Source organism: Triturus cristatus, chromosome 4_2, assembly GCF_964204655.1.
Source record: "Triturus cristatus chromosome 4_2, aTriCri1.1, whole genome shotgun sequence".
In the NCBI taxonomy this organism is placed as follows: Eukaryota; Metazoa; Chordata; class Amphibia; order Caudata; family Salamandridae; genus Triturus; species Triturus cristatus.
The window spans coordinates 267,799,623-267,825,200 of record NC_140586.1 but is presented as its reverse complement, the minus strand read 5'-3'; the positions used below and the strand labels follow the sequence as shown (position 1 = coordinate 267,825,200).

General features: G+C 41.1%; 1 protein-coding gene across 1 annotated transcript in view; it reads left to right on the top strand.

Annotated features, from left to right (window-relative positions):
* LOC146833607 (cytochrome P450 2D6-like) overlaps positions 1-25,578 on the top strand; it is a 251,268-nt gene that overhangs the window by 143,140 nt on the left and 82,550 nt on the right. Inside the window, exons 4-7 of the mRNA XM_085601484.1 lie at positions 5,761-5,921; positions 17,291-17,464; positions 21,355-21,496; positions 24,591-24,778. Coding sequence (XP_085457610.1) covers positions 5,761-5,921; positions 17,291-17,464; positions 21,355-21,496; positions 24,591-24,778 — 665 coding nt within the window. The remainder of the gene's footprint in view (positions 1-5,760; positions 5,922-17,290; positions 17,465-21,354; positions 21,497-24,590; positions 24,779-25,578) is intronic.

Genomic DNA, 25,578 nt, shown 5'->3' with positions numbered 1-25,578 from the left:
CTGTCTTGTGTACAATAATAAAGCTCTGCAGGCATACTGGCATCGTATGTGGTGGTTTTGTTGTTATAAGTAACTTTAAACATACATGGATGAAATAGGCCATATCTGGCACCCATAGAGCGAAGAGCTGGTCTCATGTCAAGGAAGGCTTTTCGTCTTGACGCAGTAGCTTTAGAGTAATCCTGTGTGAAAAATAAGGTAGCACCAGACCAGGACATTTTTTGAAGGGCCCTGGCAGCAGCCAGAACTTTTAACAAATCTGTGTACTCCAAAAAATATAGAATCACTCCTCTCGGTCTCTGTGGGGTTAAAGAGTTGGTGGCAAGACGACCCAGCCTGTAAGCACGTTGTATGTTCAATGTAGTGTCCTCTGGCAGATGAAGGATCTTAGGAAGAAAGGACCTAAAGAAAGCAATAGGTTCTGTACCTTTAACTCCTTCTGCCAAATTAAAAAGCGCATGTTATTTCACCTATTTCGGTTTTCAAGGTCTTCAACCTGTTTTTGTAATGTTGAAACTTGAGAGTGTAAAGAGGTAACGCACTTGGTGGTATCCTGAAAAGAATTGACATTCTGTTCCACAGTTGTAAGCCTAGCGTCAAGTTGCAGCCAATTGTCAGACAAAGTTTGTAGATTGTTGTTTGTTTCTTCCACGGACGGTCTGAGGGCCCTTATTTCTTGTAGTAATAATTCCATCGAAACTGGAGAAGTAGGCTTGGGTGGCGAGGGGGATCTTTTTTTAAGCGTTTCACATTTGTTTTCCCTGCTGGCAATTGCGTAGGCTCCATATCTGCGTTACGCTGGTCTGTTGGAAGGAGTCCCAAACTATCCAATTTAGAAAATTCCGAAAAGACTTTAGAGGTTTTGATGAAGACACGTTTGGGCTTTGAAATAGCAGAAAGGGTACCTTTTGTTCTTCCCATGAAATTATTACAACAAATGTCCAGAAGGCAGACACAGACTTCGAAATGATGAGGTTGACTGCAAGGCGAAAGATGCGGTTGGAAAGGTGCCCAGAATATCAGGATACTGCCTTAAAAATGATAGAAGCCTATGTATACCAAGAACCACTACCAAAGGATAAACTGCTGAATTACTTGAAAGAGCACTGTGGAACGTTCAGAGCAAATCCATAAAACAAAGCGGTGTCTCACTGAGAGAAATAATTTCCACAGAACCTCACAGGGCTATGTAATTAAACAGGTGCGCCTCTTGTTAATGCAAAAAAGCTATCAACACAAGATTTGAAAAGGAGGACAAAATGACAACTATAACCACATCACCTCAGCCCCTGTGTGGAAGAAAAGTGAAACTGGGTTACTTCGCTGCCATGGGCCTCTGTAGAGAAATTATATAAAGCTAAAGCATAGAGGATAAATATACATGGAGAGGTAAGCTTCTCATACAGGCAAATAGGCGTTAACATTGCATATGAAGATGAAGGAGAAAACAGGAACAGCAAAATGGCGGACGTCCTACCGCTACCCCACATATGCGCTGACGATGTCGATAAAAGTCAACTTGAGGGAGACCAAGGCACTCAATTGGACGTATAAAGAGCAAAAGACAGTTGCGCCTCAATTAGAGCTTTGTGGTTGTAGCGCGATAAAAGGACATGTAATCCGCATAATGGTGGCGATTTCTCAGTACAGGAGCATAACCAGAGAAATATGTCAGTACTGCCACAATGACATGGGAGGCTTTTGTAAAGGCAGGGTTAAGGACGCTTTAAATGAGGACCTTGAAATGAAGCTCAGGTCATTTCCGCCGAAATTTTCAAAGAAAGCCGTCACTCGCGGCAAAGTCCGGAATAACAAAATGGGGGATGCTGCTATGGAACTCACACGGTTGCTTTACCTTTAAATTCTGTGGAACACCATTGCAGGAGACAGCGAAATGCCTCCCATCCGTGTGGGCTTCAGTTCATGGAGCGTCTCAGTCAGAAAAATACTTGCTGGAAGGAGTAGAAACGTGTTCCCGCCTCGCTGGACCGGGACCTCACGGAAGCACCGCCATGTCCGTTGGACGCCAAGCCACGCCCGACCCATCTAACTTTTATGGATATGAGGTGCGAGATTTTTTAAATGTAACTAAAGCATTGCGTGGCAGCGCACTATCACAGACAACACATTTTCCATTGAGATGGGCACTAAATTTGCAACGACATATAGTTGTACTAATAAAACTATTTTGCACACAAATGATAATGTGTGAAAATCGGGTTTCATGAATCTTTATTATTTGTGGATCACCTAGTAATGTGCCTTGAATTGTTTTGATCCTATTAAAACCTTTGTTTCCATCACACTTCAGAATTATAAAAAAGTGCTTCATTTATGCTTTTGCAACTGCTGAATGTGTTCAGTTAATGTTTTTCATGTATTTACATTTTGGTATGTGTTACTAAAATGACATCCTACTGCCTTTTCTTTCAGACTCCCTATAACCTAGCAAAATTTGTCGCATAATTCTCGCTACTTTTCTTTGTCTGACTGCACAGGCCTCCTCCTACTGCTATGACCTCCTAAAAAATATATATAAATTCTTCACTCTTCTATCCCTCCACTATCCTTTTCATTCAAAATAACAGATTAACATGTTCACTTCTCAAATTTCATAATCCACTATACTAATTCACCACTAATCCTTTATGGGTTCCAGAGTAGCGTGCATTTAACAATAAAGTTCTTCAACACCCCATCAGGGTTACAAGTGCTATATAACTGTAAACCTTTTTCCCTTTTCTACCCCTCCCCAACCCTTCTCAATCCAAATAACTGACTAGCATATCCACCACTCAAATTCTTTCATATTTCACTATACTAATTCAACACTAATCCTTATGGGTTCCAGAGTAGCATGCTACTCGACAAAAAAATGCTTCAAAACCCCATCAGGGATAGCAAGCGCTATATAAATACAAACCTCTTTCCCTCTGCTATCCCGCCACCAACCCTTCTCTATCCAAATAATTGAATAACATAGCCACCACTCAAATGACTTCATATTTCACTATACTAATTTTCAACACTAATGCTATATGGGTTCCGGAGTAGCGTGCTACTCACCAGAAAAGCTCTTCAACACCCATCAGGGGTAACAGGAGCTATATTAATGCAAACCTGTCTTCCTTTCTATCCCTCTGCTATCCTTCTCACTCCAAATAACTGACTAATATCCACCACTTAGATTACTTTCATATTTCACCATACTAATTCACCACTAATCCTTTATGGGTTTCCGGGGTAGCGTGCTATTCGCCAAAAAAAAAAGCGCTTCAAGACTCTATTAAGGGTAACAAGCGCTATATAAATACAAATCATTTTTCTTCTATCCTTCCGAATCCAAATAACTGACTAACCTATCCACCACTCAAATTACTTTCATATTTCACTATACTAATTCAACACTAATCCTTTTGGGTCCCAAAGTAGCATGCTACTCGCTGAAAAAGTGCTGTGAAGCCTCGTCAGGGGTAGTAAGCGCTATATAAATGCAATTACAATACAATACAATTATTATTTGCTTTAAAAAATGTTGGTCTTCCTTTGATAATTGTTCAAATATGTGTCATTTTTCCTTTAATGATTTCACTTCCCATGCTAATATTAGGCTTAAGGATTATGGGAATATGCATCCTGTAAAGAGACTGGGGAAAAGGGTCATGTACATTTCCTTGGATGCCATTATAATGGGGCAAGGGGCATAGGACTAGTGACATCCCTTCAACTTCTGGATTATGGTGAATTAACAACCAGGGATTATTGTATCTAAAATTATGGCGGTACAGTTTGAAATATTTTTTCGCGATTCCAGACTTGAGCATTACGCGACCCATACTCTGATGGGTTTATCCTTTGCCTGTGCCTCTAGTAGCAGACCATCCTGCTCTGTGCTTAAATATTGATGTGGCAGGAAGAGCAATGGAGAGCTCACATAACCCCTTGCATCAAAATACTTAATTTGCTTCACGCTCTCTTGATTTAGATGCAGATATACTGGGTGAGGAGTGGGATTGTGGTCGGCACCCCCACTCCTAAATCTGAAGAATACAACCTATTTCCAACAGGACAGGGAGTAATGTGCGCACTGGAAAACAAATCCATTTGGTCTAGAAGGTCAGATCAATTCATCAACAAACCTCCATCTCAACTGCTATCCTAGATGATTTGGGAAGGAAGACCACTAGCACAGTCAAGCAACTGGTTCCCAACAGTAGGCACAAGTGCAAAGGAATCCGTTATGGTGCCCCTCAGCAAAGCTTAAATGCAGATTTTATGAAGGCACAGACATATCCGCCTGCCTATGGTAATCCTGAAGTATGTGAGCACAGGCCATAGCAGCCGCTGACCTGGTGGCTTGTCAAGCCACCCACTACTCTACATCTGCCTCTAAGCCACCACTCCCTTGACCCACATTAGCAGGAGCCTTTATGAATAACTCAGCAGTGGAGAGCAGGCCACTAATGCACTTCTCCAGTCAAGTGGTAATGACAGCAGTTAAAGGAACTTGGTAATTGTAAGGTACTAGTGATGGCACTGAATTGTTTGCATGATTTGCTCTGCAGTGTGCAACTCTGGAAACTGAGCAACCAGTAATTTGAGGCTAGCCCAGTCACTGCTGATTCTCTCTATCTCACCTCTGTTGGCCTCCTCCTCTGGCCTGGGTTGCTTTGATGAGCAACTTTTAAGTAACAAATTAGAATCTAATTGTGAAAACAGGCAGCAAGCCATTTTCCTCTCAATCTTGCATATATCGCAAGTGTGGCTGCTTTACTGATGTCCATGTACAACACACTCTGCATACTGAGCCATCTCTTAAAAAATAATATAAGGGACACGAGATGTAAAGAAGCAAAGTGACTTTGTCCAGGATCACGCAATTTGATGGACTGGGAAATTCAGGATTCAAATTTGGCCTCCATATCTTGCCTCTATAATTTAGCCACTGGTCCTCATTACATTATCGGTTCCACCCTTGTTTGATTCCTTTACCAAGAAAAGGCACCAAAATCTTACCAAGCCATCCGGTATGAGTGTGGTAAACCTGAAGTAGCCAGATCTGTGACCATTATTGTTCCGGACACAGCCCCTTATATTTGTAATTTTTATTAAAATACATTTTGTAAGATTAATATTTTTCATATAGTCACATAAATGTAATTCATGAGCACATTGGAATAATGATACAAGGGTACGATTAGAAGTACTGTAGCAAAAGGTAGACTTTGCTCCTGAATTAGAGCTCTCTCACGCTTACCAATGTATTTTGGCAGTGTACTTTTAAATGCACTAATATTTTGTCTTGTTTAAAAAGAATTGTGAGAAGCAAATCCCCTAAAGGCCCTTTCACGCGGCTTTCTTCTGACACCTCTAGTGACTCTTTCAATTCTGCAAGGTCAATTTATTAAATGGATATTTTACATTTTAGTATCTAGTTTTAAATTCTCAGGCTCTCTCAAGTTCTTGGCAGGTCTAAAGTCAAACTCACTCTGTTCATTCACGCACAGGTCTGCCGACTGGGCTGCCCATCCATGTTCCATACTTTGTAAAGCCAGGGATGTTTGTAAATGGTCCTTCGTTTATAAGCTGAGGGCTTCCTGCACATGTCCCTTCCGAGCTAGCCCAGAGCTGCTGGTTCATGTCTCTTTAAAAATGGAGCTTAGACAAGATTGGCCAGATCTTTGGTTAGCAGAAGCTCTTTTAAACCTTTAGGCCAATAACTGCATTTGATGTTGGTTCTCCTGTGCTTTCTCTTTGCAGGCCGTCCATTTGACCCACATCTCGTGATAAACAATGCTGTGAGCAATGTGATCTGCTCCATCATTTTTGGGGATCGCTTTGAGTATGATGACAAACATTTCCAGAAAGTGCTGAAACTATTTGAGGATATTGTAGGCTCTGCCACTGATGTACTTTTGCAGGTAAGTCAGGATTATTATCACAGCACAGATTACTACGTATCCTTCAGCAGTAAAGTAACTTTGGGTTTAATTAGTATTATTTTATGAATTCTGTAACAATGGTCTTGACAAATTGAACGATTATGGGTGTTATTTATGTAACTGCAGACTAACAGAATGGCAAAGCAAATTAAAGAAACACATTTCCTTCCTTCAGCGGTTGTTATAGTATTCATTATGTGCAATTAGCAATAGTCAAGAATCCCCAGGGCTCAGGATGTCCACAACTCCAACTTGAATTTTATATGTTCTATTGGGTCACTCTTAAAATGCAAGTATTAGTATCCAGACCAAACATGTTTTAATACATTCCCTGAACTGAAGATTCCCCCTGGAAGCCATTCAATTCTAAACTATTTTTCACAATGCAAATTCTTGTACCTGGCTTTCACCTCTAAAAAGAATGTTTGTTAATATTTTGAATTACGACTGTTTCCTCTCTGGTAATATGCAGGAGAAATCAAACACAACATTGTGGTTTTTACATTGTGGCTGGAAGTAAACAAGAATGAATAATTTCTGCATTTTTTTGCCTGGAGAAATGCATCCATATAATCTTTCAATTTCCTCTAGACATTGCTTTCTCTTATATCTGTGACCCTAGAAGTATTTGGAAAAAAAGTGCAAAACATGACCTTTAATTAATGTATATATACTAATATCAGTAGTGTGCCCTTTCCCAATCATTTTGAAAAGAAAGGGCATCTCTCAGATTCGGAAAATTGAGAAATTTTAGATGAACCAGAGACCTACTGTCGATATTTTGGATATAAAAGCTGCTTGCCCAAATCTTAGATGCTTTTTTCTACTTGAGTCACAGGCAGTAAGCAACCACTTGTTTTTAATTTACCCTTGTGTTTAATTTCTAAAAATGGGGATATTGGTACATGTAAGGAAAATTGTTTATTATATTGTGTGGTTTTTTAATTTTTATTTTACAGAGTTTTATATAGCGTGAACTTGACCCGAATCGGGTATCAGAGCGCTTTACATAGCACTAGTTGCATTACATGAGGACACATTCATTTTTTTTGTTGTTGTTAGGCACGGGGAGATTGTGTGATTTGCCCAGAATCACAGGATGTTCAGCGTCATTGCCGAGACTCGAACCCAGTTACCCAGATTCAAGGTGGACCGCCCTAGCTGTTAGGCCAACTCCTCCCCCAGTTGTTTGTGTGATATTACTGTGTAATAAACTTGCAAATCCGTCTTGTGTCCCGTCAGGCTCGTTTGCAAAACCTTAGGTCAAACCTGAATAGCTGTGGCTTCGAGCAGTCAGGCTTTGTCAAAGGAACGAGTGCAAAGCATTTAGAAGTACCAAAAGAGTTGAATAAAAAAGAAATACTCTGACAAAAGAGAGGGAGAGGCCGAGAGCGATAAAAGGTCCATTGCCCTTGCTCCAATACAAAGTATAATCCTAAAAGGGAGGGGGGGGTCACTGTTCCTGAAGAAGTAAGGGGGAGGGGGAGGTCTAGGGAATAGATAGGAGAGTCAGAGAGACTATTACTTGATACCCTCACACCTCCCAAGGGATGCCATACTTCGTCATAGGGCAGTTGCTCCTCGTCTGGCCAGCGGTCTGGCAGACAAAAGGACGGGTTGGTGTGTTCACACGATTCGACCGCCTAACCTCTGTGATTTTCCTGCACCCGTTTGCCTTGACCCAGGAGGCATTTCCCTCACGCAGATGAGGTTGGATTACTCAAGATAGGATACAATAGGTGGCACCATCCCACTTTAGGGAGGGCCACTACACACTTCCAATCACATATTATTCTTTTTACTGGTCGTGAAGAAGCACCAAGTATCCCTGTCCGAGGCAGATAGTGGCGCGAAACATGTTGACCCATTAAATATAAAACTATTAATACCTATGTCCACATCTCACTACCAAGGGTTATTATAACCCTCTAGTAGGACCAACCAACTGTTTTTTTTAAATTTTGGAAGAAGAATCCACCTATTAAATTGACACAGCATCGATTTTCTCTAGGCAATTTTAGATTCACTCACTTCTTTATGAGCTCTGCCTCACACGCATCATATGGCGAGAAATGTAAAAGATCTCTGCTAAAGTGACCCTCCGGGGGGCCCGTAGGACATTGCAGCGCCGGCCCGACCAGGAGCAACCAGCCTATGATTAAGCATGACATCCCTTGGGATGTGTGAGGTCATTAAGTAAGAGTCTAGCTGACTCTCCTCTCTATACCCTAAACCTCTTCCCCTCCCCCTTTCTTCCTCTGGAACAGTGACCCCCTTTTGGGAGTATAAAAAAGAAATAGGAAAGAAAGAAAATACGGCACAGATTTATAAAAGTAGCTGTATTATTATAAATTATTAGACACCAAAATGGGGCCAGGGACGGTGGTTGTCACTTCTATCACAATCCCTGTGGGAAATTTTTGAATTCATTGCTTTCGAAATTTTCTCTCTTTCTTACAGTTGATCTTATTCATCCAGAAGGTATGGACTTAGTATCGTTCATGGGTAGAGGCCAAGGGACTTTAATCGATTTTATTGCCCTCTTCGATTATTTTCAACCTCAATCTGGGACCTTTTCTATTCTTAAGGTTTGTTTTAGTGATCATTACCCACTGTCTATCCACACAGAGATTCAGAATGGTGACCCCTCTTTTATGATGCACTCTTTTACGGCTGAATGTCAGCCGAATAAAGATATTTTGACTGACTGACTGACTGACTGAGACACCAAAATGAACCAAATCCACTGAATGGTTCCTGGGATATAAATTACTAAGCACATAATAAATCACTGTTTTTCATTCAAATTGCAAACAAGCATTGGAAACTAATGCTGTTGCGATTGCTTGGAAAACTTTTGAATACTTTTTTAAAGTTGTGTTCGGTTATTTCAGTCCTCTTTGGGTGACCAACTCTGACAGGGAGCAAGTAACAGGGGTCAATGAGGTTTGGCAGGGCCATTATCGTGCAGTCAAAGCAGTCTCCAAGCTAGGTCGAGGCTCTATGTGCAAGCCGCTATCAACATCAGTTGAGTGCCCCTGATGCTGAGGATAAAGGATGTTGAAATATCCTGTGGAGGCTGATCTCATGATGGGGGTCCTCCTGGGGCCACCCTCCAGTCTGCGAACATGATGGGGTGACTTTGGCCACAGGGGTCGATGTCCCTTGAAGTCCAGCTAAAAAACATTTGAAACTGGTCTACTGGTCTCTGGTTACAGCAAAACCAGTGGTTCCCTTTAACTGAGGCTAGTGTCTGAATTACCTAAATGCACTCTTCTGGATCCTGCAGGATCTGGTGCAACGTTTAAGCATCGAGACTGCATCTCTCAGGCTGCTCTTTGGTGGTCCATGGCAGTCAGTCGATTGTTGGTACCAACTCGCCAAGGCGGGCTCTTCCAGCTTTTGTTGCCCTGTATCTGTAAAATGACTTCAGCCGAATGATTCTTGAAGTCAGGTCTTCTGTCTGGGGCTGAGGGATGACGTTTCTTCTAGCAGGGCACGAAAGGCACAGGCCTCTCTTTGCTAGCCAAAGGGTCAGCAGCTGCAGTCCAGTCAATGGTGCAGCCTCTTTTTGCAGGATCAAGGGAACAGCAGGGCATTGCTTTATCATTCCTCTGTCCAATGTAGATGCAATCTGAGGTCTGGATGCCACTTTTATGCCCACAACGTGCCTTCGGGGGAGGCGGTGACTATTAGCTAATGGGTTACTGGGTCCCCTTCCACCTGATGACAACTTCCTGCAAAGTGTGGCGTCTTGGTATCCCAGAATGCAATGTTCAGTACCCCCACAGGATGGCAGAACCCCCTCTCTTGATTTGTGGAGCTTGCTGGCCAAACTAGAGGTGTGGTTACCTGGGGATTACATCCCCATAGGAAAACCGGTTTGGTAACTGTTTCTGCCTCTTTATCCCAGATGCCAATCCGTCTACGAGAACGAAACAGCAGCTTCTCTTGCGTGTGTCCACCATTGCCCTTCAAAGTCAGCCTCCCTATGAAGCTCGTCTTTTGAGCTCACACCAAGTTTGGGCTTCCTGTCAGTGAGTGGTAACACTTCTTCCAATGGCAGGCCCTTTGTGTTCCTCATTCACACCTCCCACCATGGGGGTAGCAGGCTGCCTCGGGCCATCAACCATAAACGGTCACTGGGAAACCTGGGGAACAGAGTGACAACTTTCTAAAGTTGCCATTTACCTTTACAATAAATTTGACTTGGGTATCAAAATGTGTTTAATATAAAGATTCTTTTGATACATTGAAATACCAATTTTCGTATTCCCATTCAGAAGTTAGCACAGCTGAGTTGTCAGCATGTAGCCCTATACTCGTCATTGGGGCTACTAGCTTTTCTACAGCAAAAAAATTAATTTGGGGTTTTACAGTTAAGACATATAAAAACACATGTCCTACTTTTTAATATGCATCACCCCTCCTTAGGGCTTAATGTGTCTACCTTAGGTGTGACTTGAATATATTAAAAAGGACGGTCTGGACATTGTCATTAGCTAAAATATCTAAGTCAAGTTAGCATTTCGGAAACTTCTCTGCCACCCAGCAATGGCAGGCTTGAAGTCCTGCTTTGCTTTTTCACACTTGTGGTGGCATAATAAGTGTCTCAACAATAGAATGTCCTTCCACTTACCCAAGAGGAACCTCCAATCCGCAGACCTTGCCCTTGCCAAATCCCCACGCATCCACAGAGCATGAACGGGTGGAAGAACCTTCTCCTACATGGAGTCCAAGACCTGGAAAGAGCTCCCGATTAACATCAGACGCGGCCCCACCCTGCACATCTTCAGGGAGACCCTCAAGACCGGGCTCTTCGACTGGCCGGAGTTGTTCCACCCCCCCAGCGCCTTGAGACCCTCACGGGTGAGTGGTGCTCTTAAAAAAACCCTGATTGATTGATTGATAAGTGCTGCAGTCCAAGTGGGTTCTTTACCTTACAGGCCCTGGGTACCCCTGGTACTATATACTAGGTATATAAAAGTAAGTTAACTTATGCCAACTGTGGGTGAGCCACACATATAGTGTTTAAGGGTCACAGCACTGGCACTAAAATCTAGTTAGCAAGCCTCAGTGCACTCTTTGATTAAAAAAACCAGCAGCATCAGTCTAAAACCTTGGGGGTGATCATGCGAAAAGAGGCATTGCCTTACAGTTCAATATAAAAGAGTTTGGGAAATTCCAGGAGATGTTCAGAAAGATCTTCTGTTATAAATAAAAAGCATAGTTCCTGATTAAGAAATAATGTTCTGTAAGTGTATCTTACTCCTATAAATTCAGCAGTGCCTCACAACTAAGCTAGGAATGAGTGGTAGCTACTCAGAGAACAAGCTTTGTTATTGAAATCAATTATCTTTTAAAGAAAATTTTAAGAAACGCCTGTGAGATATTTCACAAACGAAATGCTTACATTAGTAAGGATCGATTGTAGCCTCATACAATGATGAATGTATGGAAAGGTCAAGCAAACAGTTTAAAAATTGGCCCAGACACTTTAAAGTGGCCATCCAAATATATTACCGTCTCATTGCTATATCTTTCTTTAAGTATTCAGCGCTGTTTTGTTTGCCAGACATGATTATTTAAGGACAATTGTACTTTAAATGTATTCAGGACTGCCAAAAGGGGTGCCTGAAATGCAATCAATTGAAAAACACAGCATTATAGATTCATACACTTCCATATTAAAAAATGGAATTTCTCCCATTATGAGATATCCAGTTATCTGTACTCCCTATGTAAGTCCCTTGAAAATTTTATGTAGGACAACTGCTATATGTGCATGTGGTAAATATATGCGCAGGCCTGTGGGTGGGGTGAGGGGTAAGAGTTGAGTTGGGGCTGGGGAGTAGAAGAGGAAAGGGGAAGGTGTTTTCTGGAAGGGGAGCATTGTATGCACACCCCCAGCAGAAAGGACAGGGAATGTGGCTTAGCTTATGCTATAGAGTTTTGTAAATGCGGTAAACCGTAGGACCACTGGACCCGGGTCACCAATGGTACAAATTTGAAAGGTCATAGTGGAGAGTTGATTTTAAAAACACATATGTGGAATCAAATTCAAATACATGAAAGAATTCAAACGTCAATGGAAAAATTGATGATTTCTTGTGATTTAATTTGCATCACAGAGCGTTGAATAAATCAAACCAAAAGGACATGAGATAAATCAACAATGGTACACTTTGGTGCTCAGAGAAGAGGGAAGGGGTGAGTGCTCAAGGGAAGTTGCGTGATGGTGTAAAGGAACGGAAAGGTAATGTGGTTCATGTACATCCAAACATTAAAGAACCAATCCAGCCTTTTACTTGGCAAACCCATGTGAACACAAACATCACATTGTTGGCACAGGTAACCAAATCTCTGTCACCAGGTGACAGTGGAGAGTTGATTTTAAAAACACATATGTGGAATCAAATTCAAATACATGAAAGGTGACAGAGATTTGGTTATCTGTGCCTACAATGTTATGTTTGTGTTCACAGGGGTTTGTCCATTAAAAGGCAGGATTGGTTCTTTAATGTTTGGATGTACATGTGTTTGCCAAGTAAAAGGCTGGATTGGTTCTTTAATGTTTGGATGTACATGAACCACATTACCTTTCCGTTCCTTTACACCATCACCCAGCTTCCCTTGAGCACTCACCCCTTCCCTCTTCTCTGAGCACCAAAGTGTACCATTGTTGATTTATCTCATGTCCTTTTGTTTTGATTTATTCAACGATCTGTGATGCAAATTAAATCACAAGAAATCATACATTTTTCCAGTGACGTTTAAATTCTTTCATGTATTTGAATTTGATTCCACATTTGTGTTTTTAAAATCGACTCTCCACTGTGACCTTTCATAGCTTATGCTATAGCCAAAACCTCAAGCAATTGTACAGTGTACAATACACGCACCCAGAAACATCGGGTGCAGTAAAACCAACCCACTTGATATCAGTTGGAGCTGAATTCCATAAGGTAATTCCACTCTGCCTGTCTCATAATGGGGGTGTATATTGTTTGTTGCAGATCTTTTACTGGTCCATAATTTGACAGATAACAAAGGCTCCCGCTTTTATGGTATTCATTTTATTTAACATTTGCGACTGTATTTATCCATATTTATTTGTTTGCTCATTTTATCTCTATTTATCCATATTTATTTTGTGCTTAGGGTCAAAAATAAATCTGCAATTGTTATATTTCCACATTTATTTAACCCACACATGTTACTCTTGTTTGAATGTCCAATGGATGTTAGCAATTTACAATTCAGTAATGTCAGTTGAAACCATTTGCATTGTAAAACAGCTTAAACAGCTGCATTCAGCAGTTATTTCATCTTCATTGAAAAATATGTTTAATTTGTTTTAACTGCCCTACCTGTGCACCTGCACAGCTCGTGACCTAATACTCATGATTGAAAGTAGTGAGAATCATCCAAAAGAAAACCTAGTGCACGTATTTATCCATATTTAAAAGTAAATACACACAGGACAATATATGGTTTTCTGTCTGTATTTATCTGTAAAAACGGAAAACTGTGAGCCTTACATAGAACCAATTACCATTCACGGAGTATGTATAAATCTCAGTCAATTGATCACAAATAAACCCTGCTCTGTAGCAGTCTGCCTAACTACAGTTTATTCTATTCTAATGCATTTGTAACAGGAAGGACAGAGTATTCCTCACATTTGCGATGGAGTACCCCTCCCAAAACTCTAAATCAATGTATCAAAAAAACGTTGTTAGCCTTAAAAAAAAAAACAAATAAGGGTCCGAGTCACAAAAGTAATCTGAGACAAAATCCCAACTTTACGACTTTCGGTATACCCAAAGAAGAACTTCTTTTAACATCGAGGTCTCCTGTCTCCATGTGAAGGTATCCCTAAATTAATTGCTGGTTTATTAAAGGAGCTTTCTGTGCCACCTAAAGCCAGAATTGTAATTAGACAATCACCCACCCGTACAGTTTGTTTTAATTAGAAGACCTCAATAAAGGATGTGCCCTTTACCACTACTTTTGCCTCCTTAATTGAGCCTCTATCAGAGAATCAGCTTTGGAAATGGGTTTATGCATCACTTTAAAAATTAATGCTTTACTTTAAATGAATACATAGGGCCCGATTCACAAAAGTAATCTGAGATAAAGCCCTAACTTTATGACTTTCTGTATTCACAAAACGCATTTTGGAGTAGTAAAGTTAGGATTCTTAACTTTACTACTCCGAAACTGAGAAAAATCCTAACTTTACGACTTTCGGTATTCACAAAAGGCATTTAGGAGTAGTAAAGTTAGGAGTCCTAACTTTAGTAAAGTTAGAAGTCCTAACTTTACTACTCCTAAATGCTTTTGGGGCTGTGTCCGGACATTCAGCCTTTAACTCCAATGCCATCTGTTTTCTCACTGGCTCATACTGGTGTGTCTTTGGCTGGTTTCGTTTAGGACATGCTGTGAGGCTTGAGAAGGCTTTATACCTCAGATCACTAAGCAAATGGGTTATAAAGAGCAAATTGCAACTAATTATTAGGTCAGAATTATGGACCCAATTCAGGCTGGGCATGGGTACTTGAGGATGTTTCAGTTCAAATAATGCTAGCTTATGGTTGGGTGAATATTCTGTAATTTTGTCATTCTGATGATGATGTGCTTTGAAGGAGTGCTTCGTTCAGCACCACTGAATATTGGTTTTATAGAGCAGCTTAGGTTTGAGTGGGCATCGTAGTAGCAGGAGGATATCATGAATAAGGTACTGATTATGTCTATCAAATATTTTGTGGTACAAAGATTCATGCTATTGGGATAGGTAGTGTGTAACATCAAAGGGTGCACAGTGCTATTGCGTTGTGTTTTCGATGACACAAGAGCTTGGTTATTATGTTAATTTTCTGCCCAGCTGAAATTTACTGTTTGGCAGTAATACAATTTGGATCCACTAACTGGTATGAAGGCTCTAGGTCATGGGCAATGAAGAGGTGATCATTTTTGGTGATTCCAAATTGTAATCTCTTGAATAGGTCTGCATATTCTTTGCGAATGGCAGCCTTTAGTCTTTTTTGCATTTTTAGAGATTATTGTTTATAAAGGGAAGACTAGGTGGAGGGAGTTTCTTGGGTTCATATTTAAATGATTAGATTGTGACATGCTGATGGCGAGTGATCAGTTAATTGGTTGTACGTAGAGGTGGTTTATGTTTCAGACTGGTATTCTACTTAAGTTTCGAGGTCGGTTTAGTGTGGTAGTCTTGGTTTTTGGCAATTTTTCATTCTGTCACCCTCAAGGTGTTGGGTGGCCTTTTAAGAGTAACTTAGACTATTTGTGTTCATTTGCAGTGCCTCCCAGAGACATTAGTAACATAATCCACTCTAAAAACTTTCCTCATGCACCACATGTTTCCCAGTCCAAAATGTGGGACAATCTTTTCTGGTGATGTTGGTTTCCTTCTGAAGTATTTATAAAGGAAGCAATCAAGAGCGGAAGATAAATTTGGTTCCTGATTTTACATGTAGCTCTTTGCCTCTTATTTGAATTTCCCCCTGAGTTTTGCTTCTAGATATTTGGATCATATTCTGGATTCTACTTCTGGATTTCACCTCTTTCTTCTCCCTGATGTCAGGATACATTTGGTGCCTAGCTGCTTGCTTCAGACATTTCTTTTCATCTCCTATCAAAAGCTACAGGATTGGTAATGAGATTTTTTTACCATTTGTGTTTTTTTTCCTCCCCTGAGACTCTCATAATCAGACATGTGACACCTTTCAAATGTACTGTTCTGTGAAGTGCCGCCTGTTGGCGTCTAGAAGGCTTCACTCTGCCTTTGGACAATCAACAAGGGGAACTAACAGGTCATTGCATCATCTAGTAGTTGTCAGACTATTATCCCTTTTAAAACTCCTCCTCGGATACTCTCCTTTGGAAAATGGAGTATGACTTCCTCGAAGTGATTTTTATCAGGGCTATCCTCTTGTCTTCTGCCATCTTGACAAATAGTTAGCTTTTCTGAGAAAATTCTAAACTTTGCAGCACCCAAGAATATTATTTTTGATAACATAATTTCAAAATATTTGTACTTAAATGCCTAATGTATGCACGTTTAACACACTGTGAGTGGCAGATATTAATATATTGACATCTAAACATGCCAGGGCTCCAATAGTATTTGTAATCAGAGCTCATGAGGAGACACAAATAAATGATAATTTCCTATGATAATATCTGATTAGTTTGTTGTATATGATTCCATTCATGTTTCTGCCTCACAGAATACACTAATTCAGGCTTTACTTTGTGGTTACAGTGTTCCTTTGATAAGGGGCTTTGGAAAAATACTAGGTCCTTCATGTGGATCAGGCTTGCACAGTACAAGTCCTGCCACATGGCATTTTCCAAAATCAAACCTGAGAAGAACTGGATTTTCAAAAGAGCCTATGTGCTAGAAGATGACATAGGGATCTAGTATAGGGATTTGATGAATAAATTGAACATGATTGTAGTCTCACTATCACAGCCTTTATTCACCATCTACCTATTCTGTTATGTTGATTTTGCATAGTATTTTAACCTGAGTTCTCTTGTAAACAAACCTCCAATAGTGAATGCACCAGCTAGGCACTACCAGTAGACCACTTCAATGCTTTAGAAATCCTTTTGGCCACCTCCATGCAATTCTTGGCTGTCACTCACATGCTGGTCACTTCGCCATGTGAGAATCATTTTCTTTTTCGGAATTTATTTACATAGCTTTCATCTTTCTAACCTCACTACATCAGCGATTTTGATCAGCCAAATGTTGCTACTTAATTACTTTATGACTGTCCTAAGCCAGCCTGCCTGGTGTTGAGAGACAGCTAGGGATCATTTTGCTGAGAGTGGCTTACCTGAATGATGGTGATACATTTTGCTTTCATCTTTAGAGACTGATGATAGAGTATCCTCAAATGTTTAAGATTTTCACAGTAGTTTTTAAGAATTGACCTTGCTATTTATTTTGCATCAGATATGGGTAGAGAAAATAGGTACATCTAGCGTGTCACAGCTACAAGCTGCTGACTGCGACTCAAATTCCACATTCATCAGAACATGACTAGCATTTATTCTATTCAAACTAGAAGATATTCTAAAGAAAGGTACAGGAAGCTATATGACCTTTTTATTGTCTCATAATTAGAACCTCTCTTTGCTTTCAGAAATGTTCATCAAAATGGAGAAATTCCCTCTTTTTTATTTCTCCTCGCCAGAGGAGGCACTGACTAACCTTTGATTACAACCTCAGTCTTGGTAATTAAAATGCAGCGATAATAACACTGTCCACTGAAGATGTCCTATCTTAAAATCACTCTTCTTATTGTGTCCTTCAGTTGGCGAACGTGATCCCTGTCTTGGTCCATGTCCCTGGAGTGGGGCAGAAATTGTTCAGAGCTCAGGAAAATCTCTTTGACTTCTTGAGGGGCATCATCGCAGAGCATAAGGAGAGCTGGGACCCAAACTTGAAGAGGGACTTTATTGATGCCTTTTTGGGGGAAATGGAGAAGGTAAGGGAGGAACCCAGACATGAATTGGCTTTTTCTAGAGGATGGACCCACCTTTATGTTATGCTACCAGGTTTTTTTATTGTGGTAATTATGAGGAATGTTAAGACACTGGTGATTCAGCCTGGCAAGCACACACCCCTATGCACAATCTATTATAATTGTATCTATTTCTTCTTTTGTTCCCTTTGGTCATGGGTGTGGCGACTGTCCTCATACCTTTAATTAGCGAGTTCACTGTATCCAGGGATGCTTGTAGCCCACTCAGAACCTGGTAAGCTCTTGGACAATTCACTCAAAAGGTGATGGGAGGCTGCTTGCAATAAATCTAACCACTGTCAATAGCTTGGTGTAGCACTCGAATCAATTGTTCTTTTGCTCGCTATGCCACTTCAGTTTGGACCCAGCCATATGCAAATCAGTCTTGACCCTGTTCTGCATGGAATCAGTCCAGCCTGAACTCCCAATCTGAGTAATCCCTGAACAGGAACACAAGCAACCCAGGACGGGTTTCACCCTAGTTATGAGCTCATCAGTTGGGTACAGCTTGGTTCCAGTGACACAGTGAGCATGGGACCCACAACTGGGTATACCAATGCCACTTAGGGTAGTACATGAAACACAAAAAGGTGATGGGATGCTGTTTGCAATAAGTCTAACCTCGTGCAATAGCTCAGGGTGGCACTCCAAACCATTGTTCTTTTTCTCATCATGCCATCTCCATTTGGACCCAGCTATATGCAGCTCAGTCTTGGCGCTGTAACTCATCGGAACAGTCCAGCCTGGCCTTCCAAGCCAGGTCCTCCCTACATCGAAACACAAGCATTCCAGGACCGGGTTCACCCTAGTTATGAGCTTGTCAGTCAGGTACAGCTTGGTTCCAGTTATACAGTGAGCATGGGACCCTCGTCTGGGCATTCCCATCCTACTTAGGGTGGTACATGAGACACACAAAAGGTGATGGGAGGCTGCTTATAATAAGTCTAATCACTAGCAATGGCTCAGGGTAGCATGCCATTTCTTTTGCCCACCACGGCACCTCTGTTTGGACCCAGCCATATGTAAATCAGTCTTGACCTGTTTCTCATGTGACTTAGATGGCGTGGTGTGCAAAATAACGATGAATTGGGATGCCATCCGAGTGACTACCAGTGGCCGAGGTTAATTCAAGCATTCCACCCACCACTGTTTTGTATACTAATTGTGTCGTCCTAAGTGGAACGGGTATGCCCAGATATGGGTCCTGTGCACACTGTGTCACTGGAACCAAGCTGTACTTGCCTTATGAGCCCATAACTAGGGCGAAACTGGTCCTGTAAGGCTTGTGTTCCAGGTCAGGGAGGACCTGGCTTGTCGGGCTAGACTGTTCCCATTGAGCAGGGTCAAGACTGATTTGTATATTGCTGGGTCCAAACTGAAGTGGCAAGTTGTCCAAAATAATGATGGATTGGGATGCCGCCTAGGAATTACCAGTAGCTTAGATTAATTCAAGCATTCTATCCATCATGGCTTTGTATACTCAGTGTGCCGGTTGGCACAATGAGGTTGCCATGTCTTCACTGCACACTTGTGTGGGAGAATAAACTCCAATACAATGTCTCATTGCTTTGGAGGTACTTGAAATACTGTTGTAGCTGTTGTGTTGTTTTTAATCTCATGTTTTGAACACCTAGTTTTGCACACACATTTAAGCAACTAATAATGATGACCAACGGTCTTCTTTTGTCAGGAAGTTTTTGTAATCTTCTATTTGAGTAAACATTGTCCTTACCCTTTAGAGTAAAAATAAAAAAATAGCCATTAGCAAATGCAAGATTGTGCTGTGCTTTTCCTGTTTGAGGTTCTTCTCGGCTCGTTCCAGGGTTCATGTGCATTAGCGTTTACAAACATTACAACTGCATAAGCATAGATGAGCATGCTTAGCCATGGGCCCTGATTTTAATAGCTTGAATGGGTTTTTATCAGGTCTCCTTAGACCACTGATCCCACATGAGACAACCATTGTTATAGTGAGGAAACTGGCTTATTTAATCCTTACCATACAATATTCATACTGTAATGCTGTGTGTTATGTATTGAATTTTCCTATGACAAAACCATTTTATGCAATATAAATCTACCTATATGCGAGTTGTTATAAAAACTGTTGTGAACAAATAATTCTCTGTTGGACTGTAATACTTTATTGCAACTTTGATGGTAGTTTTTCTCTGCATCTGGACACTGCATACAGACTGACCTGAGTTTAATCATTCACTTTACACTCATGTATACCCAGAGAGTCAAGATGTTTACATGAGCCCCCACTTTCTGTTGCACACGGTGTACCTTGAGGTTGATCATTAGAGGCTTGCTCTTCCTCTCATTTACAGCTCATTGGCCCCTTTGATTATTTACTTTGGGGCCCTCACTTTGACACATCCATGGTTCAGTACTGTCAACGGAGCACTTGATTACGTAGGGAGCAGAAAATATGACCATGACAGAAGCAATCGATACACCATCTAACTATGCATCTAGAGACCCTACAGAGTATCTTGCCAGCATGGGCAAATGAAATGGCTCCCTCATATACAGTCAGGCATGCTCTCATTTTTTGCAGGAAAGACCATTTTTTCATAAGATACTTTGGGGCATATTTACAAGGCCCTTTCGCCACTGGCGCGTATTTTTTTATGATGCTGCAGTGGCGTAGTGCCAATTCACATATTTACAAGGTGGCACTAAGCCACTCAACGTGGCCTAATGCCACCTTGTAAATATGCCCCTTTCCGCCGCAGTCTGCTGCGGCAAAGGGGTGGGCAGTGGGTGTTGTAGTGGGTGCAAAACCCATTGCTTTTTGACACTGGCCCAGATTTACAAGGCTGGGGCAGCGGAAAAAAGTTAGGCCAGCAATACCTGGTCTTGGGATAGCGATACGAGGAGAAATAATTAATTTCGTGTTTTTGCTCTTTGCATGTGCTGCATTCTCCAGCACACATAGAAAGAGAAAATCACCATTATTGATGGTTTATGTGCAGGAAGGTGTCCCTTCCTGCATATAAACAATCCCCCCTGCAGCGCAGGCACCCTTGCAACATGGTGCAAGAGCGCCTGCACTGGCGCTAGGCAGCTTTTTAAGTGCCAGTGCTAGGGGAAGCACCGGGGTGCGCCATATTTTTGTAAATGCTGCCCATCCCTTCATTTTAAAAATGTCAGAGCATGGCGTTACCGAATTTTGCGTATTACCCCCTCTGACATTTTTTTGTAAATATTCCCCTTTGTGTAATGATGGCTGCTTGCAGCACCCTCCCTCTTATGATAGCGTTGGATCCTAAGAGGTGAGCCAGAGAGTAGAGGGCATGGATGGAAGGAGAAATCTGCAATCTGGTCCTTCTCTTTCCAAGATACATCCCATATAACAACATGAAGTAGTAAATTAAAGTTAGGATGTGTAATATCTGTAGAAGAATATATACCCCATCCTTTTTTCACTAAGGACTACTGACTTTGCAGCACAGATTCTTTTGAGTATGTCATGAGTGTCACAGTTTTCTTAAGTCCAGACCCCAGCAGCAACCTGGTTGTACCAAACTGCAGGGCTGTAAAAGTGTCTATGCTTATTGTGTGGTTACCGGGGTACAAACCCAGTGATCTTGACCCAACAAGGTCTTTCGACTTGCTTATTAATATGTGAATTTTATGGAGTGGGCAGGGCAGACAGCTCTGTTTGCTTTCCATCAGGACTATGTTGTGCAATAAGTATCAGCAGTAGCCACATTTCGCAGCAATGATAAGATTTGCACTTCTTTTACTGTCGCACGTTACGGATTCTCTCCATCATATAAGGCAAATCATTGCTTATAATAACACTACACTCTGATTGAACTTTGTCTTTATTAATGTCCTTCCAGGTCAAAGGTGACCCCCAAAGCACTTTCAGTGAGCTCAATCTCCTCATGACTGTGAGTGACATGTTTTCAGCAGGCACAGAGACCACTGCCACAACTCTACGCCATGGGCTGTTGTACATGATGCTCTACCCAGACATTCAAAGTAAGTGCCATATTTGCTTTTGGTTATTCATGAAACAAAAGGGCTAAATGATCTTAGCTCCCATCAGGGCTCTATATCTCCTCTTACAAAATAACATTATTGATCAAAAAGCTAATATCACAACTTACCAACAGTCTACCTGCATTGACTTGTGGCCATCTGACCCTCTCAATTTTTTCCCCCTCAACTGTATCCAAATGAGGCTTCTAACAGTCAAATTCAAGGGGCATCTACCTCATTTTCCCAATCATTTAATTTAATTTCATATATAGTTTACTTACTTAGTTAAAATATGGCAAAACGATTTTATTTATGAAATATTAAAAGGCATCTATTTATAGGCAGTGGCATAACAAAAAACAATGGACCTCCGTGCAGAATGGGATAAGGGCCCCCGAGTTCACGTACCTCGCAGATATTCTTTGACCTTGGACTGAATCAGTTCCCCTTAGAAGGGTTGTTATATAAAAAAACAATGCAGAAAATGACAAATTGTATTGTGTGCAATTTCATTTATATATAGCGCTTATTGCCCATAAGGTGTGGTAGCAAGCACTATAAAAATGCAACGAAGAGGAGAACTTTTTTTATTTTTAAATGGGTTTGCAGTGGCTCAGTGTCCTCCAGACAGTCCAGAATTTTCTTTCAATTGCATTGCATCTAGCATTGTATTGGGGCAGAGGGGGCGTGTGTTTTTTTTTTTTTTTTATAAATCAAATCCAAGTAGTGGTTAAATAAAAATACGAACCTGCAAAGTGGTATTGGCAAATTGGGTTATAGGCAGTAATTTTTCTGTGGTTGCTGGTGCATGGCACTTATTAACAGGGTCACTGGAATTATGCGACAGGGCATGACCAAATTATGAAGCAGGGTTGCCTAAATTATGGAGCAAGAATAGGGATACTTATGCAGTATAATGTGGCACATTTTGTGATAGTACTACTTTATTAGTTCGTCGGTTTTTACACATCTGAGCTAATGTTTGACTTCACTAGTACTAGCTTACCACCCAAATACAGGAATAAACAACTAATGATGGATAATCAACCTTTGCGTAAGGCCTTCCACTGTGCAGCAATACATGTTTTCAGTAACGTTTGATCCATTTGAGATTGATGCAAATCCACAATGATGCATTAAAAGGCTGCGGTCCCAGAATTGCTTAATTCCAGTTACACTAATTATTAGTGAGAACAGGGCCTTAAAAAAAATGGTCCCACAAGCAGCAGTCCAGATCCTTGAAGTAAAATATCCCTGGCTTTCTGTTCTATCTCAGAAGCAGGGCCAGCTAAGAATCAAGTACTGATGTTGCTTGGGAGACTGTCATGAAGTATTGGCTTCAGGTTGATGGCTTGACAATAACACCATATCATACAGGTACTAAAACAGTCAATACACAGGCAGCGGTTCAGAGCAAGCTGTCACTGTTCTCCTCTTCCTCACATATGCTCTTTGGCTAAGTTTGGTTTGAGCAGGACACACATACTACAGAAGGGGACACAAATGAGGTGCAATATTCCATTATGTCTTGTTGAGGACTACTGGGTGCTAACCTCTCATAGTCCACTTCACAGAAGGCTCTTTTGTGCCTGTCCCACTGTGTTTTTGGTGGACGGACACACTATAGACTGAAGACGAGGTGGATCAAAATGGCACTGTGCATGGACAGCAGCTGGCACTGCGCCTACTGAAGCTTTCTGCTGCAGTAGCATGGTATGCCCCAGACAGCTTGGCAATTGTGGGGTCTACCTCTTGGTCATTTTTCCCATCTCTGCAAGTCACAGCTGGAGCTTGGAAAACCTTGAGATGAAGGAAGAAGGAGAATGCCATGCTCTAGATCTGAGACACACATAGATTTCAAAGACTCACTTGAAATGCACGTTGGCTGTGCAGGTGCTGGGCCTTGCTGCTATTCCTCAAGCGGATCCATTTTTGCAGTCAGCTGGAGCCTGCTTCACCTTCTACTACTCTATGCCAAGTGCATCGCATATAAGTCTACTTCTCTGTGCCTGTGGAAACACATTCATGGGCTCATTGGGAGATCCTCCAACAAACATTTTCTTGTTCCTTGGAACCATTTGTATATTTTGTGGGTTATGTCGCTTTTGCTAAAAAAAAAAAAAAGACCTTCTTGTAGGGCTAGAATGCCTCTAGGCGAGATTTCCCAACACGAGCCGTCGTGGCAGGTCACAACCGTTAGCTTTGATAAATCTGCGTCTTTACCACGCCTTCCTTTACCATGCTTATCGTTACAGCGACATGCCTTAGGGAAGCACTGGATTTAGGAGTGGTATAACTTACTATTCCAACTACATTCTGTGCAACAGTAGGGAAAGCGTTGGAGTTTAAATTACAATGCCGCTTTCCCTAAGGTATATCGTTGTATAGATATGCATGATACAGGAATGCGTGGAAAGACGCATACATTGTAATACTTTCGTTGTAATGGCAGTGCATGGTTTGTGAATGCTGTTTTCCCATTTTGACTATTTAATGAAGAGAGATAAAACACTGTATGAACAAAATCAAGAACGCGGTGCACAGTGCAATATTTAAGAGCCACATTTTATTTGCAATCAGGCTTAGACCCAGTATTAGTTTTGTGGCTCTACTTATAGTAACTTAAACACATAATTTATTAAATACTGAAGGAATTTTTTACTCTCAGTGCTCAGAGAAAAGATAAAGTGTGTTTAAAATATGCAGTGTATGACATTGTAAATAAATCTGACACCTTGCCATGCCAACTTTAAAATGCTTCATTATGGAAACACAGCACACTAACATTACATGCATGTTAATTTAACACACATTTTTATTAATTCTAAATTCACGCTCAAGCACCCACACTTTGATATTGTGTCAGGATCATGGAAGAAAAATTATAGTCTCCAGTAAGCATAATCTAAAGCAAAATTTCTTTAAAATATAGCTACCACCAAAAATATTCCGGGGCCAATGACGCAACTGATTAGATTTCACATTTTGTATTCAAATTCGATTCTCTGTTTATAGTCACTTTGTTCACTTACAACATTTTACGCATATCAACTGAAGTTGACATCTATTTTACTTACCATCTCTCTCTGTCTAGGAAGAGTCCAGAATGAAATTGATCGGGTGATCGGAAGAGAGAGGAAACCTACAATGGATGACCGGGCCAACATGCCTTATACCAATGCTGTCATCCATGAAATTCAGCGATATAGTGATATTCTTCCCCTCTCTGTACCGCACATGACATCAAGAGACGCAGAGGTTAATGGCTACTTTATACCAAAGGTAATTCTAGTTATATTTTCAATACAGCAACCTCCTCTTATGAGAGTCTAGTTCTTTTCAGACAGTTTTCCTCAAGGACAGACATCCATTTTAATGGTAAATCAAAAGACCTGGTTAGCCATTGATGGTCTTTGTTGCTCATTAGCTGTATACACAAATAAATCTCTGAATGCCTGTTAGAATTGGGGGTTTATAGCTAGCAGTGGCTTGCACCCTGTCCAAGTAGGGACCCTTCCTTCTGGTGGGGGTAAAGAAGTTACCACCCCTAAAATAATCCCTGCTCACCCCATTGGTAGCTTGGCATGAGCAGTCGGGTTTATCCCAGATGAAATGTGCAAAGTATTTGTAGATAAACACACAGTAGCACAGTGACAACCCTACAAATGGACACCACACCAGTTTAGAAAAATAAACAATCTTTATCCAAACCAAACGACCAAAACAACAAAAATCCAACATACACAAATCAAGATATTACTTTTAAAAAGTTTAACACAGTTCAGTTATTATAAGTTTTAGCATAAAGTACCTGGAATGCGTCAAAATAAAAGACAAAAACAGATGCAGGAAAGGTGAGGTGCCGGAAAGCAAGGTGATGCATTGTTTCCTTACTCGCAGGGAAGGTATACGTCAGTTCCTTGCATCCAGAGGAGTTGATGCGCCGGTTCCTTACTGTTATGCTGGGGAGGTGATGCGTCAGTTCCTTACTGTGAGAGGAGGTGATGCGTCGATTTCTTACTGTGATGGGAGGTGATGCGTCATATTTTTACTGCATGGGTAGGTGATGCGTTGTTTCTCCA